The 26,228-nt window shown below is 45.9% G+C and overlaps 1 protein-coding gene across 3 annotated transcripts in view; it reads right to left on the reverse strand.

The window, feature by feature from the left end:
• Positions 1-88: 88 nt before the first annotated feature.
• Positions 89-26,228, reverse strand: part of rapgef5a (Rap guanine nucleotide exchange factor (GEF) 5a) — a 30,509-nt gene continuing 4,369 nt past the window's right edge. Inside the window, exons 2-26 of one of the 3 annotated variants that reach the window (XM_086136371.1) lie at positions 23,891-23,941; positions 22,780-22,886; positions 22,380-22,501; positions 22,084-22,261; positions 20,050-20,131; positions 19,899-19,947; positions 19,718-19,791; positions 18,316-18,486; positions 13,010-13,149; positions 12,330-12,430; positions 7,451-7,529; positions 7,208-7,352; positions 5,895-5,986; positions 5,758-5,788; positions 5,563-5,641; positions 5,252-5,401; positions 5,053-5,150; positions 4,825-4,947; positions 4,456-4,634; positions 4,272-4,362; positions 4,142-4,192; positions 3,952-4,039; positions 3,813-3,877; positions 3,437-3,491; positions 89-2,656 (exon numbers count right to left, since the gene is read on the reverse strand). In XM_086136371.1, coding sequence (XP_085992497.1) covers positions 2,538-2,656; positions 3,437-3,491; positions 3,813-3,877; positions 3,952-4,039; positions 4,142-4,192; positions 4,272-4,362; positions 4,456-4,634; positions 4,825-4,947; positions 5,053-5,150; positions 5,252-5,401; positions 5,563-5,641; positions 5,758-5,788; positions 5,895-5,986; positions 7,208-7,352; positions 7,451-7,529; positions 12,330-12,430; positions 13,010-13,149; positions 18,316-18,486; positions 19,718-19,791; positions 19,899-19,947; positions 20,050-20,131; positions 22,084-22,261; positions 22,380-22,501; positions 22,780-22,886; positions 23,891-23,941 — 2,520 coding nt within the window. In that variant the 3' untranslated portion in view covers positions 89-2,537. Of the gene's footprint in view, positions 2,657-3,436; positions 3,492-3,812; positions 3,878-3,951; positions 4,040-4,141; positions 4,193-4,271; positions 4,363-4,455; positions 4,635-4,824; positions 4,948-5,052; positions 5,151-5,251; positions 5,402-5,562; positions 5,642-5,757; positions 5,789-5,894; positions 5,987-7,207; positions 7,353-7,450; positions 7,530-12,329; positions 12,662-13,009; positions 13,150-18,315; positions 18,487-19,717; positions 19,792-19,898; positions 19,948-20,049; positions 20,132-22,083; positions 22,262-22,379; positions 22,502-22,642; positions 22,734-22,779; positions 22,887-23,890; positions 23,942-26,228 lie in introns of all 3 variants that reach the window. The other 2 variants (XM_086136370.1, XM_086136372.1) reach the window with 2 other exon arrangements.

Genomic DNA, 26,228 nt, shown 5'->3' on the forward strand with positions numbered 1-26,228 from the left:
TAAATTTCACCTGCACTTTGTTGGCATGCTGTCATTAGTCAAAGGCTCCACCCACCAGAGCTGCACAAATTCACACGAGACCTGCTGATTTCACATAAAACCTATAATTTATTCATTTCAGTTCAAATGTCCACATAGTAAAACATCTCTATAGAAAAGACATGTGGCTTCAGAACATCGAGTGGACATGAATGTATTGCTTTGTGGTTCACTTTTTTTTTCTTTGCCCTACCATTTGAAAACAAATAAATAAGAACAGTAAGTACATTGGCGTCAATTTACACATATTACAAAGCCTTCGACATGCGCCTCCCTTGCATTGCGGTTTTTTTTTTGTTCTTGTATCATGCAAATAGGTGTCAAATAATGGTTCTTTAAGGAAAACTTTCCAGTCATGATTGTAACAACCAAATAAACGGTCACGTAGAGGAAGCTTCCAGGAGTGGACCATCATCTCTACAATAGCTCCACTGGCGCCCTCAAGTGGCGACAATACTGTTTCAGCATTGTCACTCTCATGCCTCAGAATAAAATGGGGGGGGGGGGGGGGGGGGTAAATTTATTTATTGCTTTCCATAGCCTTAATATTCATCTTGGGTCCATGTACTAGTGCACTCTTTGCCCCCTATAGGAGAGCAACTGTGACATATTTGTAGGACATGTTAAAAATGAGGCAAAACCTCTCCTACTTTAAAGAGTAGCGTGCAAATGTCAACAATTGCACAGATTTGGCTCAGTGGTAACGTGCACCTAGGATGCCAAAGTTGTCATATTAGGAGGTGAAGAGTGCACTAGTACGTGGCCCTTCTGAACTGAACCTTCGAGCATTAAATTTGGCCACATTAGCAATTCATAAATAAACTGCATATTATAAGAAATAACTAAAAGCACAGTGGAACTGCATTTTAACACATCAAATGGAGTCTGTGTGTCTTTGTAAAAACATACAGCCATGACTACCTCGCAAACTTATTTCAAGCTTTACGGTCTTGAGAAATTTAACATGGGTTTGGTTAATTCTCAAGAGAGCCACATCACTCCTTATAAGAGGGTGTGCACACTTCTGCAACCGCCATTACCTCAGTTGTCAATGATAAAGAACGCTTAACATTTAATGAGGGGTGTGGAGACTTTATGTCAATTGGAATAGCAGTCTCAAAAATTCAGTCTTTACAAAGATTAACTTGTTCAAGTTTGATCGACAGTCAGAGAAGTTTTAATTCAAGCACGGGCGTAGAACTGCAGTCATGTTTCAAATTGTAGTTTGGTCCCACAAAAATGAACACCTATGTATTAAATGTGCAACCAACGTCTTTTGACACCATTAGTTAGTGCCAATCATTATCATCGGTAGAAGCAGTTAATTTTGGGATACAGTTCTTATACTGGATCGCCTTTGATTGTCAACGTGTCAGGCGTCCACTTTTTAATGTTACACTGATGTTGAAGAACAAAACAGGCCCCTGTGACATTATAACAGTGTAAAAAAAAATAAAAAATCCTGTCGCACAATCTGAACGGAGCACACCGATTTGACACATGGTAATCTGTACCTCGGAGATAATACAGAAACTTTATTTGGTCAGGTTGTTTCCATAGTGACCCCCCGACAGAGTGGGAGGCCTTTAAATCAGTTTTTGGAACGGTGAGACAAATCAAACTTGCTTCAGAGGTGTTCTGATCAAGGGAACACAATGATCGAATTCAGAGAAAAATAGTGAGAGAAGAACATATGCGTGGGGGGGGGAACAAGTAAAAGCCAGAATCTCCCAATCAATCGCACACTCAGGGGAGAACTTGTGGCTTAAAAGAGTCAGTCAGTGTGCTTCAACGTCTTTCTGTACACTGTCAAAGTGGCACGCGCTGTGTTAATAGATTAACATGTTTCAGTGGCGTTATTGATCATACATGGAGCATGTTCGCTAAATGCTTCAACACTGACTTGTCTGTTGAGGTACATAGTCAACCGCACGAGGAACGACAAAAATAAACATCGACGTGATACATCTAGCAGCTTTGACAAGATCCTGAACATCTGTGTAATCTTGCGTTAAGATATCGTTAAATATGAAGGCGACATCTTGATGTAGCAAATTAAGGTTGCAAACACGTGAAACTCTTGAATAGGCTTTTTTTTTTTTTTTTTTTTGGCTACTGAAATGACGAGGCCATCAAGTCGCCGTTGACCAACAGTACACTGAGGCAACAGCACAAAACAAACGTAACATTCCACCTGCGGGACAGGCTCATAAATAACCAAAAGCGCATCACAAAAAATATATAATAATAATAATAATAAAGTCCAATATATACTGTACAACATAAATTACATCCTTCTCTACTCAAATCAGAGTTGAGCTCTAAGTCTTTGTGATGGTTTAGTCCAAACAATTGGCACCTTGTGGTCAACTGGTTTTTCATTGCGGTGTGTGTGGGAGTGTGTGTGACCTGTGTTGTACAGCGTCCTTTCAGTGCTTGGGTTACCGCATCGGTGCCGTGCTACTTCTCAGTGTCCGCCAAGAGGACGTGCGTGCGCACTAAGCCCGCGGCTCGAGTTTGTGGGACAGCTCGAAGAGCGTCTGCTGATTGTCAATGATGTGTAGGTAGTGAACGCTTGCCCGCAACTCTGCGCTGTCGACGCCGATCACCTCATTGCCTGCCACGCAGATAAGAAGACAACCATTAAAGATGCTTTGGCACTAATTTGGAGACACCGTGGGGGTTTCAAGCTGGTAAAACACAATTAGAGTACATGAGTCGTGAAAAGAAGCAAATTTCGCTGGATTTACAATGGCCCAGTTAGCTTAATGCTAAAATGAATGTAAAATGCAGTCGGCATGCTGACGGTTAGCGGCAATAGATGCGGTTTTACAACATTTTAAGCAATGGATACTTGAGCACAAATGCCTCAACGACACAGACAGATAATATAGTGTAGCAATACCCACAGGCATATATTCTTTATCCTCCATGGAAAACGACGAACATGAACGCAAGTTGCCGGGTTAAGTAGTACAATTAGAAGAAAAAATGTAGTCTTCATTCATGTCTGCATGACTACATTGTACAAGACTGCCTCACAGTGGTCAAGGCAGACACATCAGAAGGAGCAGCACACTGAATTGGATGCAGCATTACATTTTGAAGCACAAAGTGTTAAATGCTTTCCTCTATAATGATGTTATCACTCTATTTTTATTGAGTACAACCTGACAGGCTGGAATAAGATGATTTGAAACACTGATGTCAGTTTGTGGGCTGTGCCGCATGCGCAAAGCAAGACTCCGAAAAAAACATGCCTGGATGAATTTGGTCTGAAAGAACATGTGAGTCACTTTAATAATTAACAAAAAAAAAAAAAAACATTGATAGAACATATTAAAATCTTGTGAAAAGTGCAAAAGCGAAGGACCATCACCATATTTTGTCTCCTCACCTGTTTGGTCACTTTGGCAGTGTCGAATCATTCGAACCGTGTCTGCGATCATATGCTGGTGGTGTTAGACAAAGAAAAAAAGAGGAAGTTCAACAATCGTGTATCCTGAAGCTTCGTATATTTCATTAGGACAAAAGAGGAGTGCTCAACATTGGTTAATGGGTTAAAGCGTCATCTACTGTTCTCAAAACTATTACCTGATAGGTACACATTACAACATCTGAAATGAAAATAGTATAATTTCTTTTTCACTAGTAGCACCCCCAGGGCTTTATCAATGTATCTTGGGAAGATGGGAGAGAACTTGGTCAATTTATGTTGATGCAAGTACAAAATGCAAAGGCAATTTGAAGAAGACAGGCAGACTTCCACTCACCAGCTTCTCAAAGTTCACGAGGTTGTCATGAAAAGTCTTGTTGCCCTCATGGATAAAGGTGATATCTGCAGGAGGAGATGAAAAGGGAATTTAGGTTTTATTTCGGATATGCACGCAACTAATAAGTGTGCGCGATTGCCTTTCAAGAGAAGGGGCATAAACGGGATCTTTGGAGGTTTCATTCTTTTAAAAGCTTCTCGGTAGGCTTTGTGGTTAAGAGACGGATCCTGCAAGAGGAAGGAGAGTGTGAAGGCAACGAACGTTAAAAAGCAAAAAGGAAGGAAAAGTCTGATCCAAAATGAATAACAGCATGTGCCTTTTGTCCTCACCGTGATCAGCTCCAACTCTGCGAATAGCTTCTTGAACTTCCCAGGACATTTCTTAAAAAAAAAAAAAAACACCCACATAAATCAAGAGTGTAATCGCACGAAAGTTACCAGTACCCAAATAAATGCTCACCTCCCAGGTTTGGTTCAGTCGACTCACGGCCGCTGTGTTGAGGCCCATGATGATGGCAAAGGCGGAGTTTAAATTCCTTTGAGCTTTGCAGCTGGCACAACGCACAAAAACAAAATAAATAAATACAAAACACGTCATCACGTTTCAAAACCAATTCTCGTTCATCAGGAGTGCGTGTCCCTACTGAGCGGCGATCTTGATGAACTTCTTGAGCAGCTGCACTCTCTTGTTGAGCGACGTGCACATGAGAACTTCGGACATAACCCACTGCTGGACCTCGTTGCAGCGCTGCAGCAGGACGGAGAGCGCCGCCGTGTGGCCCCCGCCGGGAATGCGCCTGAGGGTGTAGTAGACCAGCTCTTGCTGCGCGACCAGACGTCAGCTTAGTTAGCAAAAATGCAGTGGTGGAAAGTTACAGCACCGAAGTAACATTTTCCCCTATGTGTACACAAGTGCGCTTGACTGACAGTTGTTGCAAGACTTAAGAGTTACCCTCCGCTTGTCCTGCAGGTGTCGAGAGAAGGTTTCCGACAAGCCACCTGCGGTTTCATACCTCATGGATGGATTTGAAGAGGCTCCAGTCCAGGTGTGTGAGCGCTGCGGCGACGTCCCACGTGTTGATCCCCAAAAGGCGCACCGACCTCCTGCTGAGCTCGGCGCCGTCCGTCAAAGGAGGCTGCAGACAGCAAAGGAATGTCCCTCACCAATTTTCACTCTCGGCAAATCTTCCCTTTGCTGCATCTGCATCAAATTACGTAACACGAACAATTCATCGACGTACCAAGATCTCAGCCAGATCTCTGCGGCAGACGACGAGCCTGCCCTGCGGGGTCAGGGACTCTGAATACACACAGTCGCTGGGCTGCAACATCCTGCGCTCTGCAGACGGAAACACAATCGAAAGTGAAAGGCCAGGATAAAAACAACCGCATCAGAGGTGAAACGCATGTATTTTGTATACAGTGCGTGCGTGTGTTTACCTCCAGTGTGGGAGACCACAGCAAGCACCATGTCGTCTTCTGACCTGTCCATCTTCAGTCTCACGATTCTTAGCAGCTCGTGGGCCTCCAGCGAAGGATGCGTGTGGACGCTCAGGTAGGAGTCGGCGCTTACGTAAACGCAGCAAATAACTGGGAGATGCGCGGAGCACGACAAAGAGGCGTGAGCTTAGATCTGCTGAGTTTTTTTTTTTTCCAGAGTCCCAAATTGAACCCCCAAAATCCAGACCGCGGTGCATTTCAAAATGTCATTCTGCAAAACTGAAAAGTCCATAAGAGGGAGTGACTCTTACCTTCTCTCGTCTCACATTGCGGAGTGTGAAGTTGTAAACAGTTTTCCTTCAAACTCAACTGCTGGTGCATTGGTTTGCTCTGGCAGAGAACACAACAATCATGTTCTGTAGCTCTGACTCAAAGTTGTGACGGCGGAGCAGGAAAAAAAAAAAAAGGATTGTCCTTATTGAATGGCGGCACGGTATTCCTGTTACCTTTTGCGTTGGCGGACAGTCATCCACTGTGCTGCAATGAAACCCCGCAAGCAGTGAGGAAAGCGCAACAACGCACAACAAAAACATGCTTGTCACAAACACCTTCAGTCCAAGCGAGCGCATACGATCGCACTTACTGTCTGCGACGCAGAAGTTTCTGGAACTCTTTGAGGTCTTTCTCGAGCGTCGGGAACTCGTAGAGATCTTCGAGGACACACCTGTACAGAGTCTAACAGAGCACGACTGTTAAATAACTGTCAGATCGCGGTCTGAGAAGCAGTCATGGGAATGGTTTTGGACCTCTTGATGTAGCCGGTGACTGATTTAGAAGAAGAATGACAACATAGCATACCATACATCTAAATAACATTGTCGCTGGAAGTCTCGTATGCCCAAATATGGTCAATTTGTTTTCGGTCTGTCCCCCATGTTGTCTGTATTTCAATGCATTATTAAACAATTTAAGGTGATTTAAAAAAAATAAAATAAAAATAAAAAAGCTTGATGAGAAAACCACTTAACTCATTCACTCCCAAAGACGTTTTTAAACGTCTTTTCAGACTTGGTCTAGAATTGGCTGGTACTGAATGAGTTTTAACCGTCTTGAAATTTCAACCGTTTCATAAGTCTGGTAAAACTCCGCCTCTTTCCTCGCTCTGTGGGAGCCGCGTGGCATTATGTTGCCTCGAGATTGCAAGTTTTCAATGTTTCCAGTCAAGATTGCTGGTGCAGAAGGGAAGTGGTTCGCCGGGAAGCTAAAAAGCTTGCGGATTCATTCAATGATTATTTTTTTAAACACATGGGTGAACATTAAATATCAGTCGTGTTTAAGTGTACATGGAGCAGCATCATTAAGGAGTACAAACTCTCACGAGATGCGACTCATGCATGCAAACACCTGCATGTCCTTGTCATTAACCCACCAAAGGCTCCTCCCCCTCCTAGTTGAAGTCTTATTTCTCTGTTGCTAGGCAACTATCGTCCTGGTTGCACACTGTACGAGATTATACCCATGCCAACCCTCACGGCTTTGGTTTCCGTAGCAACCCAGCGCCGAAGCCGTCAGGTTACACGGGGACAAAAAAAAAACAAAAAAAACTATTTTGGTTAGAGTGTGCCCTTGCTTTAAACGAACGTGTGGCTATTCGCAGACGGGATGATCGTCCATACGTGGGCGTCTTTCAGATTCGCGTGTACATTTCTGCGCAGCCGGATGAAATACGAAACCCGCATCATTTTTACAGAAGCTTTGGCGTTTAATCCTCCTGCCTGCGCCACTTTGTTGCCCTGCGGCGCTTGCGGATGACAACCTAATTTCAGAAGAACAATGCAGGTGAAGATAAATGAAACTGGTGTTCAATGTGATATTGAAGAAAAAAAAAAAAGAAGAGCACTGGGGGGCTGGAGTGGCGGGCACAGAGTGATCTGAGTGATACGCAAGAGCACGTACCTTCATGAAACCCCGAACATGCTCCTCCTCCTTGAGGAAGTCCTTGTAGAGTCGACTCCAGTGGGAGACCAATTGCAGGACCTTGCGCTTCCTGAAGAGGGTATCCTTGCCCTCCTCCTGGCCCCTGCCGCGTACGCTGCTATAGGTGAGAGCGGTCAAGGAGACGGCAAACCACGTGTGACGAGACTTTTCGTAACCTGGAAGGATGTGTCCGATTTTGTGCGCCTTTGTCATGAAGGATATTGTCCCAGCAGAGCTTGACAGAGGTCAGAGGTGGACATGAACACCAGGTAGGTTAACAGGAAGTCGTCCAACAGCATTTCTGTAGCAGGGCAAACGTCTCATCAGCCACGTGCACGTGAATACACTCTTTGAAGGCTTCTCTTTTAGAATGGCAGAAACAGAGTAAAAAAATGAACACTCACTCAAGCAGTCTTTCGTGACTCTTTACTATCAGAAACGTATCACGTTATTATCCTCGGTTCTGACCGACACTCATTCATCGATCGTTTTATTTTACTCGACTCACCACCCGAAGGGAAATTATCCCACACGCGCTTGCTAATTTACGGCGACAGACAGACACGCAGATCCGATTCACCAACACGTACAGACAAAGGTCTTACGCGGATGCAGCCAAGGGAAATATGTCAGAGTGAGGACATGATCACATGTCATCCCATTTTAAGAGCTAATTACTTTGGCTTTCTGGTCTGTGCTGGAAGCCTCCAGGTAGAGTTATGTAAGAAAGGCTTGGCGCGAATGCACGCATATGAACCTGGGGGGGTGGGGGGGGTTAAAGATTGCCATGAGGGTATTTTGTGTGAAATCCTTCAAGTGATGGTTGGCTTGAGCAAGCAACACCTTTTGCAGAATCAATGGGACTTGTTTGGCTCCACGTTAACGTGCCTCTCAAAGAGTAAAGGAATTTTAGGTTCTGTGACATGATGGCATCATGGGTTGGCGAGTGACTCAAAGCGCAATATAAAGAGCCCTTGAGAGAGAGAGCGAGAGAGAGAAATGTAATGGGTAATTCCTGGCAGCAGTGTACAAAAGCCTGCGTGCGTCAGAATATTCGCCCCGGAAAACGTACGACCTAAATATTATTCTGTCGGGCTCGGAGTGAAGAAATCCATTATGGACAACAGAGCAAAGGGTCTTTCCATCAATAAGTGATGAGAGATGACTTAGGATTCAAACGCCGCCGCCGCTGCCTTCACATTGTGTCCGAAGTACGATGACGCAGCCACACAAAGTACACGGCGAGATGGGCGGTGCGGAAGAGGCTACTGCGTCACAACTCGACACTGAAGGATTGGAATATCTGGATTTATTTTTGAGGTTTGGAGCTTACAATGGCCCTTTGCAGTAAGCTTTGGGTCATTGTCCATCTGCACTGTGAAGCACCATCCAATGACTTCTCAAGCATTTGGCCCAATATTGGCTGATAATATTGCCCTCCTGAATTCATCCTGCTACTTTTGACAGCAGGCAGATCAGCACCGATACAAGGGAGCCAGCTCCAATGTGTGTCATGTGCCAACATTTATGGACCTGACGGTATGTCAATTAAATAAGGACAAATAAATCAGATATGCAAGTGAAGTTTTCTGGATGAATAAAGATTTTGGTTCAGCAACCGGTGGCGAAATCTGGACTGCACAAGTGAGTCAAGAGGTCAAACTGAAAACAAAAAGAAATAAATCTCTCCCGCAAAATTAATGTGCCAAAAAAAAAGGAAAGACATTTTTGAAATCAGTGTCAAAATACATTTAGGGACACACAAAGTCATCTCTGACTAAACTTTGCTGTTGATCAGTGTTATTTCTCGAGCTAGCGAGCTAGCTAACCAAAGTGATTTCTCATCGTCTTCTCCTTGGGCAATTATATTCTCCTTCGACGATCCTCCTGGGACGCTTGCCCACTGTACACTCTCTGGGATGATAAATATCCATTTCTTTCAACAACATATGTCCTCTACATTTGCCTGCTGGCACACAAAGTCAAAAACATTCACTCATTGACAACAATATTTCTCTCACCCGCACACACGCGAATAACTTCTCCAGCTCCGACCTTGGGGGACTTTATCTCTCGTGAGAGGCATAGGAAAGAGTGTCTGCGTGCTGAACTAATCACACTAATCCGTGGGTGCACTTTGTTGGTGGAGTGTGTGTTATTATGTGCATACATGGGGATGGGTTGCTCCCTCCAAAAGCGTGTTTGAGCCTGTTCAAAATTCTGCAGAACAAGGTCGGCTACAAAGGAACAGCGATGCTGAGAGCCACTCCAGAGGATCTCCACACAGTTGTTTAAATTCTATACAGTATAGCTAGATTTAAAAAAAAAGGGGGGACGGGAGGGGCGGGTGGAGAATGGTAAAATTGAGAGTTGTTTTCTTCATCTTTGTGGCTTTGTTCTAGTGGACTTTATAATCGGTACACGCCTCATGCCCATCAATATACTTTGAGAACATCTGCATCTTTTTTTTTCTTCAAATATGTTCTACATATTTTTGCACCTCAATCATGCAGAGATGTTATTATTATCAAGGTTGATGGGGAATAAGAACAAACGCCCTCGCTCGGTGTGGGCGACGCTGGAATTGATGAGCCTGTTGAATAATGACGAGGATCATTGCAGTACCGATTTAAGCGTGGCGTAGATTTGTCGAGGATAGTGAAGAGCGTGTTCGAAGGTCCCATGTTGTCATCCAACAGTATTTCCGTCCGGCATTGTGAATATCATAAAAGATTGCAAGAGTAGCTCGGGGTTGTTGCTAAGCGACAGAAATTGAAAAAGGAAAAAAAAAAAAAAAAAGGATTGAATAAGGTACTCGGGGCATGTGTGATCTTTGGAGGGTCACGGTACAAGTCCCGCTGCGGGCAAATTGAAATTGGACAGACACTAGTCCACAATCCTGGTGATATGTCATCAAGCCCTTGAGCAAGGCACCAACCACGAAACAGCAAGTAGATGATTTGACTGATGCGGAAATATCACGGAAAAGAAAGATCAAAGATGATCACTGGGATGACTTTCATACTTCTCCTTGGATGACTGGGGTGGAACTACAACATACGCAGTAAAAATGTAACATCCACTCGGGGATCCAAATTAGTCTTTTTTGGCCACTTTCGACGTGCAGAATACATTTAAATAAACCGTCCAACGGTAGTCACTGAAAACCGCAGGTGGCGTTATTGCCTTTGCACCGCTAGCCCGTCGCCAAACTTGAAGATGGAACCTTATGAGAACACAAAACTGTGTCGCAATGAACAGATTTGGAGTAAGCTTCTCAGTGATGGCGGCGATGATCAGTGATGTCATTGAAGATGGCATCGCCGCTGCCTTTGTAACAATGCACTGCGACGACAAGGTGCATCGCCCATCAAAACGACCGTCACGCCGAGCGCTCGCCGCATCAACGCGAGTGCAGGAAAGTCAAACGCTGCGAGCGGCACATCCCGCCCCCCCAGCCCCCTCACCAAAAAAAAAGCGTAGGCCCATCGAGTGAGCGGCATGTCAAAAGATGATAAAAAAGAAATTAATTTTGTCCATCGGGACAAATTTCTCGCGGAAATGTTCCTGAAAGCAGAGAGGTCGGTCAAACCGCATACGACGTTTCAAGTCAACCCGTTAAAGAAAACCCATATCCTTCCGGACACACCCACCACCATGGACCCGTCGATAGTGATGGCAGAAATTAAGCAGCCCGGTTTCGCAGATACGAAAATAGTCAAGTTAAACGTGGACCCGCGCGGCAAGAAGGAGGATTTGTGGGATCCCGAAGCCGAAGAGGCTCGGCAAAAATTGCTCAACAACAAGCGCATGAGAGAAGGCCTTGATGAACAAATGAAGGAGCGGCAAAAGATAAAAGAGGAAGAGCGACGCATCAAGACGGAAGAGCAAGAGATGATCAAGTGCCTCGGCGAATTATACGAGCAGGAGCTCGAGGAGTCCGCGCAGAACACGGTAGAGGCCAAGAAGAGATTATATCAAGAGATACAGGAAGATATCGCAGATAGCCGGCTGTTCAGGGAAAAAGAGGCGCACAGAGAAATGATGGAAAGCAAAAGAACCGCGGAAATACAACTCAACTTACTCGAAACGTACTGGAAAAGAAAAATGACCAAGAAAGTTTTTCCCAAGAGCGGCCGAAGTAAGAACCTGTAACCCAAGATAACGCGTATCCTCATCTCGTCGTCGTATCTGCGCAACGGCAGAGGCAGCGAAGAAGCAGACGGCCGCTTTGTCTGAAGAAGAACCGGACGGGCTTTCAATCGTGGCTCCGACTAGCCCGTCGGTGCCAATGGGCGCCTGGAAGCGCAACATGACTTTTCAACCTGACGTGGCTAACGGGTAGAAGACAATAAAATGTCACACTCGCGTAACGATGGGAAACGAATACCGATTTGGTGCTACCAGCATTTCCATACAGTTCTTGCATTGGTGGTGGAGACGCAAGTCCAGAATCCAGTCGTGTGCTGTTTATGAATCTTCTCCGAAGCTGTTCTTGTTCACTGCCCGAATAAACGTCTGTCTAAAAGCACCATTATTATTATTTTTTTTTTTTGCTAGCTTGTTTGGCTCCAATTAGCTCGATAAATTCGTCTCGTGTTCATTTCGTGTTCATTTTTTTTTTCTGAAATTGATTGCCGGAATCCTTTGGAATCACCCGATTGGAACTTTGCGTGGTCAGAGCCAGCTCTTATTTTTTTGCAGCGGCAATGTCTGCAATCCCCCCCCCCCCCCTCCCCTCCCTGAGGGAGTCTTCTCACAACAGCCATCGGAGCATGTCACCTCTTGAATAGTTCTCCAATAATGTCCACGCGTGCACACACACGCACACACACGCACACACACACACACACACAAGGTTTTGTTCTAACTTGCTTGACATCCAAGATTTCAGCGCCATGAGTGACACGTTTGGTATGTACTGCAATGTGGTTTTTAAAAAATCGACTAGACAGTCAACGGCCCTTTCATGTGGGCAACGAGAGCCGCACCCGCGTTCGTCTGTTCGTCGACACGCTGCAGACTTGTTTTGAAACGTCCTCTCAGGACTAAAATCGCTCATTTTCTTCGAAAAGCAGACACGCGCGCGTTTCAAACTTACCGCTCTCCGTACTCTCAGGCGCCCCTCTTTGCTCATCGAGGCGCAAGTCACTTAGCAGATGCTCCAAGATCTTCAATGGCGTCCCAGACACCACCACATACCTGTAAGACCAAAACGGATAAGAACCCTCCTCGCTCGAGCGCCAGCCGCTTCCGTCGCTCCGTCCCCCGTCCACATCGGTCTCGTCGTCGTCAATGTAACGAAAATGGGGCACGTCGAACGCAAGGGCAACGGCCTCATGATTGCCGGCTTCTTCGTCGTCGTCCTCGTCGTCGTCATCTTCGTCCAAGTCTTCCTCTGCTTTGGCAAGAGTAGCTCGCTCGGTGGTCATCCTCGTGAACGGACACCGGAGGAGTTTGTTGTGGTCATTTAAGTAAGAGCTCGAATGTGAGGAGGAAAAAAAAAAAAACCTCCTTGTGCCTCTTGTCATCTAAAGATTGAGCGCGTACTTTCAAAGCAATTGGGAGGGAACTGTTGCTAAACACACACACACACCCACTTACGAACCCGCGTCTGCTAATAACACTCGCTGGGTTGTGCATTTAGGCGGAGCATAGACAAAAAAAAAAAAGGGACTTTCAAAAGACACGGTCATTATTTACTTTCTGGAAGAAAGCACGCCTACAAAACTTTACTTAGGTAAATATGTCAATGTAAGAGGATAGGTGGGTGGGACCGACCTTTTGTCTTCCTCTCTGGACCCGCCCCCCGACGACGTGGGCGAGGGCCGTTCGGATGGCGATGTCAGCGACGATGTCACCCTCTGCAACACCAACACGTCGCGTCCTCGCTCCTTCAGACAAACTCGCCCGACCGCCTCCTGACGAAGACAGCGGACGGAACGGAATTTTCAACAAGCCCAAAAAATTTTCATCAAAAGAGGCCGGGTGAGATTTTGACTTTTAAATTCAGGCGAAAGGAAGACGACACCCCCCCCCCCCGGATTGGTCGCGATATTAATGAATTCCCTATACTGGGTAGGGCCTGTGTTTGTCCAAGGATATTCCTCAAGTCATCCAAAATAATTGGGGGGGAAAAAAACAATCAAGAAACCTACATGAAAGGTTTCTCCGATTCATGATTCGGCGTTCTCGGGACAAATGCGGTGGGTGACACGTCTCTTTGAAACATGAACCTCAACCTGATCTGGGACTGGCAGCCGATGACACCGTTACGGACGATTAAAAGGGAGTACAATAGCGTGCGGAAAAAGGAGGCATCGTAAACAGGTGGAGCAAGGAGGATCAAAAGAAGACCTCCCGGAGCGGGAGATCAAGAAGCATCGTCTTTCCTCCAGCTGCGCGCGGCGCACTGTCAGCCCGAGGGACTGAGAGACAATCACAACTGCTCCAAAGAACCACACAGACGAGTCAATCTGCTCCTCCGCAGCACAGATGCAGCCGGGGTATCAGGTGGTATTGCACGCGCAGTTTACTTGCGTGAACAAAAGAGCTCGGGTTCTAATTTTTCAGCTGATCGGCCTTCCAGGGGGCATGTTTGCAAAATACAGAGCGATTGCTATGGAGTGGTTGTCAAGGCAAGTCAACTTTATTGTTGAATATGCTATTGTGCAACAAACAGCACGGATGAAATTTCTTTCCACTCAACCAGAGTGCAAACGCACGAAAGAGAGAGGAGCCGCCGCGGGTGCCCGCGCCGCTATCAACAGAACAGTTAACGTAAAACGACAAAATAATACAACACAACACATAAGAAACAGACAGTCGTGCAATCTTAACCATTTTTCCTGCATACATTTTGCAGTTTGAAGCCGTTATTGATGAAAGAGGAGAGAATCAAAGTGTCCTTTCACCAGCGGATCAGAGACGTCAAGCTGAAAACGTGCACAGGTCTGCTACAGGCTAAGTTTGAAAGCAAACAAGAAGCTGTAGCGTCCATTGACGAAAAAAAGAGAGATTGGCTCACATCTCCGGTGCCCATGTAAATCCGCTTCAATTCCAAGCCGCGACTCCCAGTTCCACATACACACACACACATTGTGCATTGAAAGCTTAATACACTGTAAAAATGGAATTAAACCTGCGGCACAGCATGCACTTAAACGAGACACTTGGGCATGACTTTGATAGTTCAACGGAAGCACCCCTGCATCTCTTCCGGAACATTCCTAACTGTCTGATTTTACAGGCCTAACGTCCATTTTTTTCCCCCGGTCAAATGTCATCTATACAGACACACATACAAAAAAAACAAACAAAAAAAACTTACATCTTCAATTAAACTGACTATGTTTTTATGAGGGGGGGCGAAACAGGATTATGTAAGTGGTGTGATTAGAAATACATTAGCAAGAGCGGCGGGAATGTGCTGCTACATGGTAGATAAAGCAGCGAATTGTTGATACATCCGATTAGACGTACGATTTCGATAGCCAAGAACAACAGGAGCAAGCCCAGAATGGAGAAGTGAACACGCACACAAAAACATACGATCAAAAGGAAGTGTGGCAAAGCTTAAACCGGTCATGCGATATGTACTAGTATCACAAGAAAACACACCCAAAATAATTAGAGGGGCGCCAGATAAGAGCACACATTTAGGAAATTGTGTAAGGCACAGAAAGTACAAAAAAAATATATCGAGATACAAAGTAGGAAGTTGAAAGGCCGCGTGCGTGTGGGGTGATGGCGTGTTATGTAACACAGATTAAAGGAAAGAGAATGGAAAGTGGAAAAGCAAACAAAACAAAAGCAAAAACGTGTTAGGTGGAGAAGACCGCTTAAATCCAGATCAAATATTTTATGAATACTGAAACAAAAAAAAAAAGGATAAGCACTGATGTGGAAAAAGGCGCATCAGTTCTTACATGGTCAGTAAGGTGGGGGGGGGGGCACATGTTGGACGCCCAAGTATGTCACTTTTCTCCAATAATAAAACCTGGACAACTGGCATGGGGGGAAAACACTTTAACAATTCAGAGTTCTCAGTCTTTACACGCAGTTATCTTCAAACATCCACAAAATATTTACAAGCAAATAAGCTCTGAATTGACTCGACAGGGTTTTTTTTTAATATCTCCTCGAAATTCAAAATGGTTGTTCTTTAGGAACAGGAAATCGGACTTTTTTTTTCCCCAACAAATTTCTCCTTGGCTAACAGGTGCGTCAGCCGTTTTCCCTTCCATTCCCGCCAGTCCCTTCCTTCAATTCAACCATCTGAACATCCTTCACCCCCCCGCCCCCCAACCTTCCTCACTCTCTCTCCTTTTGTCATTCCCCGAAACTCATTTTCGCTTTCCTCTCTCTTCAGTGAGTTCAAGCCAGGTCTGCCTCTGCATCTGCCTTTGGAGCGGCCAGTCTCAACCCCCACCCGCCCGCCCCAGAGATTTGGATTTGGGAACAGCGGGCCGGAGACGAAACAGCATGCACCTGCTATGTCGCACGCAGGGTCACGCACGCAGAAGATGACATACGGCGCAGGGGAAAGGCAGGCTTGGCCCCTCACGGAAAGCCAAAGAGGAAGCATTCTCTGTTCCCAGCCAATTCATGCCAGTATGTGTGCGTGCGTGCATGTCCGCATAGTCATAATCTGTGTTGTGATAGCTCGAAGGCTTACTTCCTGGAAATGATGGATAGGAAAAAGCGAGAGCCGCAGCAAGCGTTGACTGACGCATCCCCTCCATTAACTCATTCACTCCCAAAGACGTATTTAAACGTCTTTTCAGACTTGGTCCAGAATTGGCTGGTACTGAATGAGCTAAGTGAAGGACCTGCCAATGCATTCTACGCGCATGTTACCTTCCGGGGCGAAATGGCATCTGACTGAATTGGTGTTCGCTGAATAGAAGGCAGCGATGCATGCAATCCACAACACGGACGCATGAATCATATCGCTATGGCAACAGACCGTACTGGTTCGTCAGGGCTCGGCCGTCACGGGAAACCAAAGTAAAATCAAGTCACTATGACAACCTAGTCAAAGGAAAGCGGTCTTTATCGCCAGCCAAGGTTGGTCTGGCGCGCTGCACCGCCTAACAACTCTCTCATCGCTGAGATTCTTTTTCATATCCAAGTACGGCCCCTTTGATGTGCCGTCCTCTTATTTCATGAATATTTCAAAGCATCGCATTCCGCCACCCTGTGAGTGTGCTACCAAAGTATATTTGCCTCAACTGAGTCGAGTACCAACCATTGTGCTGGAATCCATTTTTAGCTTATGTGCCAGGAAATTACTTTTTTTTTTCCAATTACAAATCTTAAAAAAAAAAAGAAAAGAAAAATCAAATGGGGGACTAAAATCAAAAGAAAATATTTTCTAGTGTCAGTTGTTGTTGCTTTGCTATAAAAGGAAAAGATGCTGATAAAACACAATGCAACAGCTCGTTTACTGTCCCCTCTAGTTTATTGCCCATTTTGGGGGTGTCACTTAAGAAAAACAAGATCATTACACTGTCACGAACTCACACACTTTTTTTTTGTTTGTTTTTTGCACCATGTTTGACTGCTGCATTTAACCCATCCAGGAGGCAGCTTTCCAGAGCCCAGCAAATACGGTGCCTTGCTCAAGGGCACAATAGCCCCGAGTGCCAATGCCAGTTAAGGGAGTCAAACGTTAGATCAGCGGCAATATGCGCTCTCTGCATTATCGGTTGTTGTCAAGATTTGCCTTTGCTTGAAAGTAGACTCGTGCCCATTTGATCACGTGATTGGAAATCGGGGTCGATCACCTAATTTTCAGGTGTTCGATTATTGGGTGAATTATACCCGTTTCCTTAATTTTTTTTTAAAAAAGTCCACTACAAAGTATGCTCTCCCTCACACACTTGCGGGATCCAAACCGGCTAAATAAATCCCTGAGACAGTTTCCGATTTGATGGCACCTTTTGCACTTGCATGTGATCCCGAGGCTGGGCGTCATCAAATGGCCAGGCAGGGCGCGTCTGATGTGACGTGTGGCAGATGCCGGAAACGCACACGCCGTTACAGAGGGCGCAAGACGACATCCTTTCGCTTCATTATTTGGAAAAAAAAATGTTTCCTTTGCCCTCGGGTAAGCAGAACTCGACAGCGCACGGCTTCATTAACTCCCTGCTCATTACGTGAGCCTGCAGTGACTCTACAGCTAAGACGGCAGCAGTGGTGCAGGAATATACACGACACGTGTAAGCTGCATAATACTGTACAGACTGAAGTGCAAAGCATTAAGTCACACTCATGTTTTTACTAACGTTGACACGAACCGGTCAAGTGGCGGTTATTTAACAGGCCCTAATCACATGCGTGCGCGGCCACAAATGAGGTGGCGGAAAGTGAATTCAAGTGTCGGAAATACAATTAGGGCGGCACGGTGGTCCATTGGTTAGCCCGTCTACCTCACAGTGCAGAGGTACCGGGTTCAATTCCAGCTCCGGCCTCCCTGTGTGGAGTTTCCATGTTCACCCCGGGCCTGCGTGGGTTTTCTCCGGGTGCTCCGGTTTCCTCCCACATTCCAAAAACATGCATGGCAGGCTGATTGAACACTCGAAATTGTCCCTCGGTGTGAGTGTGAGCGTGGATGGTTTTTCGTCTGTGTGTGCCCTGCGATTGGCTGGCAAACGTTTCAGGGTATCCCCCGCCTACTGCCCCTAAGACGGCTGGGGTAGGGTCCAGGACCCCCCGCGACCCTTGTGAGGATAAGCGGATGGGGAAATGAATGAAAAGGATATACAGTACAATTAAAAACTCAAGCTCGTGGAAGGAAGACCGCCCCCCCCCCACTACATTTTGGGTACAGATCTGGATAACAGGCTAAGATTCAAAACATGTGACACAGGCCGGCCAAAACGGCCCAAAAAGGGGTCCGAATTCAGAGATTTGTTTTGAAATAAAATGCTTGAAAAGAATTGCAAGAACTATGTGGCACTGAGTTGCGTCGATTCCAGTCGCAGTGCACTCTACTCATGGCATTCAAGTCACCATCTGGAAACTGGCTAACATCCTACCCGACATGATCTCAATCACTGGCATGTGACGCATGCTGGACTCACCGCCTGGCTCCTGTCCGGTAAGCGGTAGTTGTGATTCTGCAGCAGTCGGCAGCCATCCTTGGCCAGACGTTGGACAGCCTCAAAGCCAAGTCGGCTAGTCAGCTCCTCACGGCCACACACGGTCCCATTGCCGCCGCCTCCACCACTTCGCAGAGCGCACGAGCCGCCCAGCTGCAACACGGGGGGCATGAACACATATCTCAACCCACAGTCCCAAGACATGACGGAGAGAGTTTACTCGTGGGATGTACACTCGGTGTATCGGTCCGCCGTGAAAAGTTGTGCCTGATCCCGAAGTATGCGCTAACTTTCACTAAGCCCATTTGAGGAAAAAAGGAGTCAAAGAAAAAAAAAAGTCATCCAGGGACTCTTCATCTCTGATCTCTAAAGTCTCATTATCCCAAATCTGATTCATTCTACATTATACTCTGTAATTCCCTCTATCTGTTGCATTTCTTTCTTAGTCTCCATGTCAGCAGATCTGGCGGAGAAAGAGCGAATGTGAGTGATTATCAGCCTAAGTGGGCGGGAGTGTGTGTGTGCGCACGCCCGCGTGTGTGTGGATAGGAAGAGTGTTGGCTTGTGCGTCCCTCTGCTCTAATAAGGATTTAGAACGTTTTAACCGTGTTAGCCTTGCTGAACGAAGAGCAAAGTGCATCATTGTGAATATGTTGTTTGAGTTTGAGAGTTTGGGGGGTGGGGGGGGGGGGGCTCGAGTATGAAAGGAGATCGAGATTAAAAGTATGGGGGGGGGGGGGGAGTCATGCGCAACGTCGGCAAATGATGGGAAAAAAAATGCCTGCGTTGTGTGTCATTATCACTAGTGGCAGGTAGATTTTTATTTTTCATTATTTATTATTAATTTCCTCAAGAGTTAAGTGACCACTTCCTGTGTGCTTGACTATCCCGTAGTGGCGTATAATCGTGGAGGCTCGCAGGGTGAAGGCATCACTCCCACACTTTCTGTTTACTAGAAAAACACCCTCGACCGGCGCTCATCTGGGGAAGGCCTGATAACACACACACACACACACACACACACACACACACACACACACACACACACACACACACACACACACACACACACACACACACACACACACACACACACACACATCTGCACATCCATACAAAGCCCAGGATGTGTTTGTTTGCAGTGTGTGTCACACTTGTTTCTCGATCCCCCCCTTTGTGTTGATACAATTTTGAAAACACCCCCCACGGGAAAGAAGTTACGGACATCCGCTATTTTGGCACCATTTTGTACTTGTGCTTGGGTGTATGATGTTTAGCTGAACAAAAATATGCAGACGGGTTATTTGATGGTCAATCTCGCCCGAGACTTTAATGAGGAAGGGGGGGGGGGGGGGGGACTAGGGAAAATGGATTGCTGTTTTACCGGGGTGGACTCCGCAATCGGTGAGTGGACGTCCTGCTGGCTCGTCTCCGGCATGTCAGAGTCCTGCTCTGATACTGCAAACAATCAGAGACAGAAGTCGGGTAACATCTTTTTGGGTTTTTTTGTTTTTGTTTTGCACAGGCGTGTTGTCCCAATCGACTCTGGCTGCATGTTTACTCACAAGCTTTGCGCGTCTTTCGGGCAAGGGTAGCAGCCAACTCACTTTGTACCTAATGGAAATGGGGTGGAAAGAAAAAAAAATTGCACAGAGTATCATTCCGTACAGTGCGCTTTTTTTTTCTTTTTTTTTTGGCGCACAGATATTGACGTACTGTTGACGTGAGCCTTTCGAGCGCTTTCATCTGGAGGATCTCGCTGCAGACATCCCGGTTTCCCTCAGAGTCCTCCTCTGACCTTGGAGAGACACAAAAACAGCTCCACTTATTTCCTGGTAGTCTGATCCGAAGACTGAGAGAGCACCGCCGAAAGAATAGCTCCCCGTTTGATATATCTCGAGCAACGCAAAACCGCTTGCATCACCGATGGGACGGTGAGCACGACTGCCTCTGGCAACACCTCCCCTGTTTATCATCAAAGATGCCGCAAGGTGCAGTCATGTTCCGCGATGTAGCGCATGCTAGAATTAGCTCAAACACCGGTGATGACATTTGCGAGGCCTGGATGAGAACATTGAAACTAATTTGCAATTGTCAGCTCGTCTCACAGATCGTGTTTTCCAAAACAACAACTGATGTTGTGCCCCACACCAGTAACGTTTTTAAAGACAGTCAGGCGGAGGACGTGAAGCGGGAGGGAGGGGATGTGTGCGGTGGACAGGCAGCAGGTGCCAGCGGAGCAAACAATAAAAAAATGCAGCAATCAAAGAGAAACGGGAGTCAAAAGCGCCAGACCGTATGAGAATGTCGAATACGTAACCGCATCTGCACAAATTATTTGGGCCAATAGTTGGGATAAAAGGAGTCGTTCCGTTATGGTGTATGCACACTTTTGCACTATATTTTCGAGGCCGGTGTATTGGGGTGCAGGAGGGGTGTGGGGGCTCAAAAGAAAAAAAAATCTGTGCACCTTTTCAGACTGGCACAGATGAAAAAAATTATAGGGGGGGGGGGGGTTTAAAATGCCACATATGCGATTTTTGTTCATTTATCCGAGTGACAGATTGAGTTCAGCGCCAAACCTCGGCAGGAATCCCACACACCGTTAAAAAAAAAAAAAAAAAAAGCACAGTAAAGAACTTTAGCCGACACCCGCTGGATGCGGAGGTGTGTGCACAAGCGCGCTGAGGATTTACACCTCCGTAAAGGGATTTGGATCCGTGCTGGAATTAGAGGAAGATATTGAAGAACGTGTGAGGGGAATATACCGGACGTCGCATGAGCAGTCGTGCACGGGACATCCACCAACTCAAGTTTGTTAGTTTTTTGTTTTTTTTCTCAAAGTGAACATCTTTCCTTTTCTGTCGCGCTCGCCCCAGAAAGGACACCCTGGTCTGGTTGCCACTGGGAAAGCGTGATGATAACCTGACGAGGGGAAATTCAACTTAGGACTGAAAAGTGTCTGCCTGCTCGCAATCACACAATCTCAGCAACACAATTCAGTGAACATCAATTCCATTTCATCAGTTGAACCGGGCAGGCAGAAATGAAAAAGACAAAATTTATTTTATTATTATTATTATTATTTATTTTAATGAAAAAAAACACAGCTCGTATTTATTGCCACAAACGAGTCATTTGAGTGGGAAAATGTTGACAATATGAATGACTGACATTCATGGCAATACTTCTATCTTGAAGTCGGGGTTCCGTAAAAGGCAGAACCGTTCTGCAACCATTTCTTTTTCCCAATTTTCTTTTTGTTTTTTAACAGTGCAACGCGATGGAAACACCTTCGCGTTCCCACCTCGGCATCTATTCAAAGGGTGAATATTTTCAACTTTGTTTATTTACTCTTTAATGATACGCGGGTGAACCTCTCGACTGGAAAAAAAAAAGACGTTCCCCCTGCACGGTTAATAACAGTTTGCGTCGGGGGGGGGGGGGGGGGGTGACAGAAATCACTTGTGCCGTTTGTTTTGCATTCCGTTGTGTCGCTGCGACCCTCCGATTCGAATAAGCCAACATCAGACACTTGGCGGAGCAACGAATTGACGTCTACGTGCGAGCGGGAGCTGCGGTTCAGATCAATGGAGACGCTCGTGGGGTTGCCACGTCTCTGTGAGTGACGGGAAACACAACCCCTCCCCCCCCAAACCCCCTCCCTGTTGGCTTGGCGTTAAGACATCTACATTCTTGCCAACTCCAAACGTCATTGATTGAACCTATTAGCTTGGAGTTGAGACTTACGGGCTGTCGGTTCTGTCCGCAGAGCGAAACTGAACATACGGTGCAAGTTGTAGGAGGAGCCTAACAGCCTCTGGCCAGTCCCCTTCGTTGGCACGAAACTCACAGGAGGTCGAGTCGCACTCCTCAAAACTGAACTGGTAGTAAGTGTTGGCGTCCGAGAAGACAACTCGCTGGTCCACTGGCGAGACAAGACAGTCTTGTCATTGCGATGATACGGAAACAATGATGACATGGCAAATATTCTCGGCTAGCATGGATCACGTGAGCAGATGACAAAATGGAGTTTGGGGATTTACCGGACAGCAGGACGCCGAGTTCCAGCAGCACCTGCCAGACGCGCGCGGCGGTGGTCCGGCAACGCACGTACACGCATTGCTCGCACAGCCACTGCACCAGCTCCACGCCCACATAACTGCGCCTGTCAAATACATGAGATGTTCATTTTGCGTGCGCGCAAAAAAAACAAAAAAAAAATCGCCAGTGATGCATACCGTATGCATTGTATCTATTTTTTTTGTTGTTTTGTTTATGCATACACTGGAAAACTCCGTTATCTTACAGCATGCACAGCTTGACTGTCAGGTCAGGACGGGGAACTACTCTGACTGGTTAATCAGCCGTTACGCTTCATCACACACATTGATCGATACCTAAGGAGACATACAAACAAACAAAAAAAAAAACAGTCAAGTGTACCGTATGATTCTGGCTAGGTGTATCTTGTCTTTAGCTGGGTATGGTCCGTGGGAAAGGAAACCGTTTCTGACAGCCCGGCCAGCACAGGGGAAACTCTGGGAGCATGACTGAGACACGTGCAAAAACAAAAAAACAACACAAGAGGAATAGTAGAGCTTTTACAATGTCATAAAAAAAAAAAAAAGCGAATGCACAAATACACTTGGTTCAAGTTTTATTAATGAGCTCCTTATTTTTGCGTATTGGAAACGACCAATGAAAACATGTTTTAGATTTTATGTTTATCTTTGTCAGTGCGGTGGAGTTTAGCCCATCTGCCTCACGATCGGGAGATGCCGGTTTGAATCTCTTTAGCAATATCTCTGTGATTTTCCGCCACATCCCAAACACGTTCTTCTTTGCGATTGCTCAAAAGTAACTCCGCGAAGAAGCAATGGTAGATGTGGGGCAAATTTGATGAAGAATCTTTCATCTTGGAGACTTTGGAATTAAAGTTCTTATCATATTCGACCCTCGGGGAAAAGAGGATGTTTATTTTAGCGTATTAAGCTTTTTTTTCTGAGTTGTAAAACAGAATCCCTGATAGTGCAGCGAAGTGACGCCTGGATTCAAAGTCAAACAAGCAGACGCCACACGTTAAGTCCGGTGAGGTGCTGCAGCAATCGAGCCGTCTGTAGGACAAATTAGTTGAGTGCATCCAGATTTGACATATGATGACAGTTTAGCGCTTTGCTTTTGTTGAACCGCTTTTTCTTTTTTATCCTTTCAGGTTTCCAATTGGCTTGAGACGGAGAAAAAAACAACAACAACAAATTGACAGTAAAAGCAGCAGGAGCAGCACTGACGTTTCAAAATGTTGCATTATTTGGGAGGGGGGGGGGTCATCAATATTGTGCACCTTTCAAGAGTAAAAAGAAGAGAAATGAGACCGCCTCTCAAAACACTCCCCGAGATCATTGTGCGTTTGTGAAAGCGGCCGAAAATGACCCCCCCCCCTCCCCCACCCGCCCGAGATGAAAATCCGCACTGAGCTCATTTGTATTGAGGCTAAACAAACACACTGTCACCTTGTCGCAAAACGAAAGAGATGACATCATCCGTGTGCCCTCACCTTATTTACTGTCGGGCCTGCACTCGGTCCAGGGATTGTGTCAGGTGATTGCTGTTTAAAAAACACACACACACACACACAGCCATGAGATCTTCCACACACGTAAATACACAAAATAAACACAACCCCAGCCGGCGAAAGACCAGTTTGGCAATCCCGAGCACAATTAGCCACCGCGCGTACAATTCAATAGCCGCAACAACCGCCTCTCATTCATTCACATGATTCATGGACTTGACCTTAAGAGGGCGGTCTTGTGCGAGCGCCGAGCGGGACGACTTACCTGATTTCAAGTCAGGGGAAATATGACACTGGTTTTCTCTCTCACCACTACAAGGGCACTGTGATCACCGTTCTTAATAGCGAGTACCATGACACCAGGTTGTAAAGCCGTTGCCCCCCCGGGCACACCCAAGATACGTCCTACTTCTCCTACCAGGAAATAGGCTCTTAATCTTTATGGATTAGTATGGCGGCAGCGGAGTTTATTGACACACCCCAAGTGAAAGGCTGGTCATAAAACTGATTAAAATGACTTACGACGTGCAAAACGACTGCGGAACTGGCGGTAAATGAAAGAAAAAGGTTCAAAGAGTGAGTTCTGAGATTTTGTGGAGCACCCGCTGTGCTCCAGTGAGATAATTCACCAGTTCTCCTGGAAAACTGGAAGTAATTACAAAACCTGGATGTAGACTACACATCTACTTCAAGAATAGGTCGAAATCCAGATGATTCTATTGTGTGCAGCCACTGGACACGATAAAATTGAGTAAATTCAACACTGCATTTTTTTGGGGGGAGCAGGGGGGGTGAATAATTTTTATCAAATGGCATATGTAAAGTATCCCTTTGAGTGACTGACTATATTTTCACGGATCGATCACGCAGTACATACGTGTAGTCATAAAAAAAGATGAAGAAAGTAGCATCCATCTTTTTTTTTTTCCCCAAGTTGCTCAAGTGGTATTTGATTGACAGTTGACAGTTGAACAGGGTGTTGGTTTCAGTGCGTTCAGCGAACACGGCAAGACGACACGAAATGAGTTTGACATTTTATGTATTGTTTTTTTTTTTTTTGAATGATTCAAATTTGGCAGGGTTCTTAACACCCTGTCGTGTGTCAAATACAGAAGCGGGAGGTAGCAACCCGCTTCCTCCTTCGCCTTCGGCCTTCATTATTATTCGAGTGGTTATACTCTAAATTGTCATACACTGTAGTTTCCCCGCCGCAGCATCATGTTTGCGGTGGGCAGTAAAAAAAAAAAAAAAAAAAAGCGACACTGCGGACAATGGAGTGCTTGTCTTGAGACATGTATGCATCAATTCGTTCATCACAGTAGAATTCGCAATTTTAGAACATCAGAGCTCAAGCTTATTTTATTTTTATTTTAAATGTTGTTATCAGTCCAAACAAATGAGACAACCGTGTCCCACAGGAATTTCAAGCAGCAGGGATCACAAAGTGGTGGGTTGGAAAACCGTCATAGCTGACGAACGCCCAGATGATGATCAACATCGTCAGAGGATGATGAGACGACTGTACGGGTAAAGCAATATGCCGTCGTGGAAAGACGAGTGCACGCGCATCCGCGCATGTGGGGGGGGGGGGGGGGGGGGGATACAGTAGCACAAGCTCACTAAAGTCAATGAAAAACACACAAGACACGGGGGGGGGGGGTATGAACGTGACAGATGGAGAGGGAGCGAAACGAGCTGCGGAGGGATCATTTTAATTATGTTCATTAAAAAGAGAAACGTGGCCGAACACGATGGAGACGGACGGGGGAGGGAGACAAATGCACGAAAATCGCAACAGTGACTTCACATCCACTTGAGAGAAATTCCGATACGCAATGGATGTTTCGCGACGCTACTCGAGGAATTACCACAACAAACCAATTGTCACAAAACTCGGTCGACCAGGAATCGTTTTCGGAGGGGAGACATTTTCATTTTCACTAACCTTTTACGGCTAATCGTTTCCATAATGGGTTCAAATTAGGAATTTGAAAGGAAAACCGTTTGAAACGTGACGTAACAATACCATCAAACTACAGCGGTGACCCGACATGACTTTTGTCGCGATACGAGCCGATAGGAAACAAAACTTCAAGCTGTGAAATGCCACCCCCAGTTTAACATTCCCGTCAAACATAACATCAAACAAAGAAAATGACACGCTGGGTATTTCGAATAACCAAAGTCCATTTAGCGTATGCTAACAAACAATGCGCAACACCATAGGTGGGTGGGGCTAGCAAAGAGTAGGCTTGCGTGGCGGTAAAAACAAACATTCCAATACGTCTGAAGAATATAATAATTCTCACAGACACGTTTT

This window comes from Hippocampus guttulatus, chromosome 18 (assembly GCF_054856545.1).
Source record: "Hippocampus guttulatus isolate MCC_2025c chromosome 18, RoL_Hgut_1.0, whole genome shotgun sequence".
NCBI classification, from domain to species: domain Eukaryota; kingdom Metazoa; phylum Chordata; class Actinopteri; order Syngnathiformes; family Syngnathidae; genus Hippocampus; species Hippocampus guttulatus.